The sequence below is a fragment of the Lygodium microphyllum genome, chromosome 6 (assembly GCF_053477565.2).
Source record: "Lygodium microphyllum isolate KBCC chromosome 6, Lygodium_microphyllum_v1.1.10, whole genome shotgun sequence".
Lineage (NCBI taxonomy): Eukaryota > Viridiplantae > Streptophyta > Polypodiopsida > Schizaeales > Lygodiaceae > Lygodium > Lygodium microphyllum.
Genome location: NC_141140.1, coordinates 132,379,864 through 132,385,295, shown reverse-complemented (window position 1 = coordinate 132,385,295; position 5,432 = coordinate 132,379,864). Strand labels below are relative to the sequence as shown.

Genomic DNA, 5,432 nt, shown 5'->3' with positions numbered 1-5,432 from the left:
TTGCAACGTTGTGTCAAAACATGAACGCTACCGCTTTTGGACATTGGCATATTACTTACTGGAAAGTTGTTTCTGGTTCTTTGAGGGTAAAATCAATGGTGATTGTTTTTCCACACAGCTTGTTCTCTCTTGAAAGTGAATTTTGGTTGTTTTGAAATGGACATTCAGGCGAACACGACTTGTCAATCCCATGTGTCTTCAAAGTATCCATTGGAGCAAGATGTCTGATTTGCATCTTGCTTTGCAATAATCAAGAAGAGCTTATTTTTAGGATAAAAGAGGCATGCATTTGATACATGGTCTCTGGGATGATCATGGATATGTTTGATACATGGTCTCTGGGATGATCATGGATATGTTGCCCCTGGTCATTATCATCTGGGCATGCACACGCCTGTTTGGAAGAAAATCATAGATTTCATTCCTTTACCTGTTCCTCCTCTTGATTCTCAGTCCAGGCTAGTTAATTGGAGCTTGCAACATTGTTTACCTAATGTTTGTCCTTTACCTTTGTTTTGGCCATGCTCAAATAATTTTATAGGCATAATTCTTCAAAGGATCATCCTAATCACATCTGGCACATGACTCAGTCTTCAATATGGTGGAGGAAAACCTAACGTTGCATCTGGAAATGTAAGTTGCTGCTTGAAATTGAGACTTCTCTTCTGGAGATGTCTAGTGGGTGTATTACCTTTTGTTGTCTTGTGAAAAGAAGGTATTACCACTTCGGCTTGTCAAAGATGCACTGCACTTGGAAACAATCCCTCACATTTTATGGTTGTGTCCTTCAGCCCACAATTTCCGGGATAGAGTGTCTGCTTATTTGAGAGCAAGATTCCCTTCTACTACAGGTGGTAGACACTTTTGGTTGTTTGTGATATACCTACAACACTTAAAGAGGTTCTTCTCACTGTTTGGCTTGGGTCAACCATCTAAGAGACAATAAACCATATAACCTTTAATGGCATCGCAGTAGATCTTTGTCCTTTTTGAAAAGATCTCTTCAGCAATCATTGTATGATTGCTTTCAACTCCTTGATATTGATCATGACCAATACTTTCTTTTTGCAGTCTTTTTGATAGGGTTTATGTTCTTCCTGGACATATTCCCTTTGTACATTGAGTTTTCCCAATGTTTCTGACACATTCTTCCTAATGATCACCTTCTTGGTAGTGTACTACTTAAATAAATATGGCTCAAAAATCATCACATGGCATGCTACCACTTTTAGTGATTGGATCCTAGCTTATAGACATTTGATTAGTAGCCAATCACGAACAAATTGGCCCCAAATTTAGGAACTTTGAAAAAAATTCCACTTCTGAGACCTTCCTCCTAAAATCAAGCAACCGTACATCCTCAAATTATTGTTAAACATCGCCTACTTAATTGTACAGTGGGTAATGGGTTTGAAACAATAAATTGTATGAATATAATCACATAAAAATGCTAAAAATTCCCCGACTTGCCCTCTACTTTCAAACGTGCTCCTAGTAACAAGAATGCATGACTTCAAGTTCACTCTGGAGTGCCTTTATTGGACTGCCAATGAAGAGTTTCGGGTGGGTTTACCTCCCTCACAATCCTTTCACTTGTTTATGGGACAGAAATGTGTATATACAGACAGAGCAAACATCTTTTGGTGTGTTAGTGACAATCTAGTAGGTTTCTTCGTATATAAAATCGATAACAAGACTTGCATAGAATGTTCTAGTAAAGTGCAGGGATATCCTAGCAAGCTCAGTAAATTTGTGTAACATTTACAATTATAAATGGGTTTTTTTCTCATTTCCAAAATGTTCTTGGCGTCTTAAGATAAAGAGTACATATACTAACGAGTAATTTCTCTTAGAGGACAAACCTTAAGAAATCTTTAATTGTGATTAAATTACATTCCCGATTAATTCACCAGACTTATTAATGCTCTTCCGAACTGTTAAAAATTTAACATCCCGATTGATATTATCAATAAACATTACTTCCTTGTCATCAGGCACATGCCTCAAAACCGAGTCTACATTTGGTATAAAACCTTGAACCTTCATGTGTAATGTCACGACTTTCCAAGTGTTGGCAATATCCTCACTTGGTTGGCCTACAACAAACGCATGCGACTTTTGATTGACCTCTATCAAGGCATTGCCAGGCTTCTTCATTGACTTTGAATCTTTTCTCGTCTCCTCTAATTTGTTTGCATCATTCCACTTGCCAGCACTAGCATAAATGTCAGCCATCAGTAAGTATGTAGAAGCATCTGCTCCATTCACCTCCAAGAGCTGCTGAAAGCATCTCTCTCCTATTTCCAATTTCCCATATATTTTGCAGGCACTAAGTAGAGCTAATAAGATCGGCACAGAGGGAGGGCAGTTCATGGCTGCAATCAGCTTCTCTGCTTCAAGAACATGCCCTGACCTAGCCAGAAGGTCCACCATGCAAGCGTAGTGTTCTAATGTGGGTTGAACTCCATAATCCATATCCATCAGCTTGAAGTAATTCTGGCCCCTCAGGACCAGGCTGGCATGGCTGCACACAGTGAGAAGACAGATAAATGTAACAGAGTCTGGTTTCACACACTGCTGTTGCATTTCCTCAAAACATTGTATAGCCTCGTTGGCCTCATGGTTGTCACTATATGCCTTCATCATCGCAGTCCATAGTACAGCATCTCGGACAGAAAGCTTGTCAAACACTGCACGTGCCTCAGAAGTTGAGCCACACTTTCCATACATTTCTATTAACATGCTGCTCACGGACAGATCGTTTCCTAATCCTGTTTTGTTTGTCTCAGCATGTATCTCCCGGCCTGCTTCTATGGATCCTACTGTACCGCAAGCTTTTAGACAGACAACCAAAATGACTGCATCTGCAAATACCCCTTCCAGCCTTACCTGATTGAAACAATTCAGCACCTCCTCATCATAACCATGTCCAATGTACCCTGCAATCAATGTAGCCCATGAGGCAGCATCGCGAACCTGCAGTCTATCAAAGACTTGGCGTGCTTCTGCAAGAGAGCCAAATTTGGTGTACATGTCTATTAGCATATTCCCGACATGCAAATCACTTTCCAATGCTCTTTTCATTACTTCAGCATGTAATTCCCAGCCTGGTTCTGGAGTACCTAGAATGCCACAAGCTTTCAAGCTGTAAATAAAGGTAGCTGAATCTGGTGATGTACCATCCATCTGCATTTGCTTAAAACAGTTTGCTGCTTTGTCACAAAGCCCATGCTCAACATAACCTGCAATCAGGGCATTCCATGCTTCTGCATCTTGAACTTGCAAACCATAAAAGGCTTGCCATGCATCCGCAAACCTACCAAATTTGCAGTACATTTCCACCAGTGTGCTGCCCACATTAAACTCTTTCTCCAAACCCCATTTGATAATCTCTGCATGTGCTTCCTGACCTACTTCTACAGCTTGCATGGTGCTACAAGCTTTCAACCCACACACAACTGTGACTGAATCAGGAGATACACCATCCAACCTCATTTGATGTATGCAGTTACTCACTTGTTCAGCAAGTCCCTGTTCACTATATCTTGTAATCAGTGTATTCCATGCAACTACATCTCGAACTGGTAACCTGTCTAAGACTTGGTGTGCTTCTCCAAGGGAGCTGCATTTCATGTACATATCCATGAGTGCACTGCCCGTGTAGATATCTATTTCCAATCCCCGCATTATGATTTCAGTATGTAATTCATGGCCTACTTCTAGAGCCCCTGGGCAGTCACAAACTTTCAAGCTACAAACAAATGTCACACAATCAGGAGCTATGTCTTCCAGATGCATTTGCCGTAAGTAGCTTTTCACTTCCTCAGGATTCTTGAATCCTGCAGATCCTGCAAACAATGCAGCCCACGAGACTGCATCATGATTCGGCAGCCCATCAAACACTTGGTGTGCTTCTACAAGTGAACCAGTTTTAACGTACATATCTACCAAAGCACTCCCCACATGAAGCTCTGTTTCAAAACCCCTTTTAATTATTTGTGTGTGTATTTGCCAACCTGTTTGTAAAGCTCCTCTCACCCCACAAGCCTTCAAGTTGCAAACAAATGTCACAGAATCAGGTGCAATGCCTTTAATCTGCATTTGCTGGATACAGTTTGCTGATTTCTCATTGATCCCATATTCTGCATATCCCGCCACCAGTGCAGCCCATGAGACTGCATTTTGAACTGGCAAACGATCAAACACATGTTGTGCCTCTGCATGCCAGCCACATCTCCCATACATACTGAGAAGCGTGTTGCCCATCACTGCACTTCCATTTGAAAGATCAGTTTCCAATCCCCTTGTAATGATGTCAGCATGTATACCATGGCCTAATTGAACATCTTTGAGACAAGCGCAAGCATCAAGCAGAGTAAGATAGGTACACCTATCGGGCTGCGTGGATGCTTCTAGTTGCATCTTGTGATAAAGCTGAAAAGCATGCTGCACATCTCCATGATCAATGTAACCCTGGATGATAGAAGTCCACGAGTACTCATTTCGATATGACAATCCGTCGAACACGTAGCGGGCAGCAAGCAAACCCCCACAGTCCACCAACATGGGGACAAGATAGTTGCCGAGAACCGGATGCGAGTCCAGGCGATGGGCACACATGTAGGAATGCAAGGACTTGGCCTGGTTCAAGTTCTTGGTCTGCCTGCACTCCTGAAGCATGACGATCAAGTTCTCCAACACGGGGGCTGGCAGCCTGATGTGCATCCCTGTGTCGGGTCGAGTCTACAAAAGGGACACAGAAAATGTCTGGTTCTGCGGGTTTGCCACTGGGCACATGGAATCTGCTTGCTGATGCGATTTCAGCAAAAAGAAGGGATGTGCTGAGGGCACAGGCTTGCTTTCTGAGTGTCATTCTCGTTCAGGGAGTATGCATGCATTTGAAGAAGACACCCAATGCCAATTCAGCTCCTTTCCGATCCACCCAGCACGAGCCTGTTTCAAACAGTCGCCAGATGTGAGATGAAGGAGATGTGAGTGCAGGAGATAGTCAGCTCAAGTGTGGTGCAGGAGAAGAAGAAAGAAACAGGGTGTTGTATCACAAAATACATAAAGCCCAAGTTTGATGTAAAACGAGAAGAAACTCACCCTCCCAGGCTAGCTAGGGGCTTGTTGGCTCGGTGCTACCCACCATCTCTTGGGATGATTCTCTGCAGGCGCCGTCTCAAGTAAAGATAGCCACTAATGGCTCGCATTACAAAAAAAGGTTTGATATAAAACGAACTGCAAGATTTTCTACTACACCTTCAAATTTTAGAGAATAAGGTTTAAAACCTTTGGACTTTGAATTTTTTTAAAACATTAATTACACAAACACCATATTTATGTAGCTTGACCCAAAAATCCCTCTAATTTTGTTGATATTCTCTTTGTTCTTACCATGGTATTTCTTACTGGAAATTGAACACCCTAGC

General features: G+C 42.1%; 1 protein-coding gene across 1 annotated transcript; it reads right to left on the bottom strand.

Annotated features, from left to right (window-relative positions):
* Positions 1-1,884: 1,884 nt before the first annotated feature.
* On the bottom strand, positions 1,885-5,210 carry LOC148035146 (pentatricopeptide repeat-containing protein At2g33680-like). Its single transcript, XM_087680778.1, has 2 exons — positions 5,107-5,210; positions 1,885-4,953 (listed from the first exon to the last, which is right to left on the bottom strand). Exon 2 carries the CDS (start codon positions 4,723-4,725, stop codon positions 1,885-1,887), a length of 2,841 nt encoding a protein of 946 aa, XP_087536904.1. The 5' UTR covers positions 4,726-4,953; positions 5,107-5,210.
* Between the last annotated feature and the right edge of the window lie 222 nt (positions 5,211-5,432).

Bases quoted from the DNA above. Each gene is read 5' to 3' on its own strand.
- LOC148035146 (XM_087680778.1), bottom strand. From the start codon at position 4,725: ATGCACATCAGGCTGCCAGCCCCCGTGTTGGAGAACTTGATCGTCATG.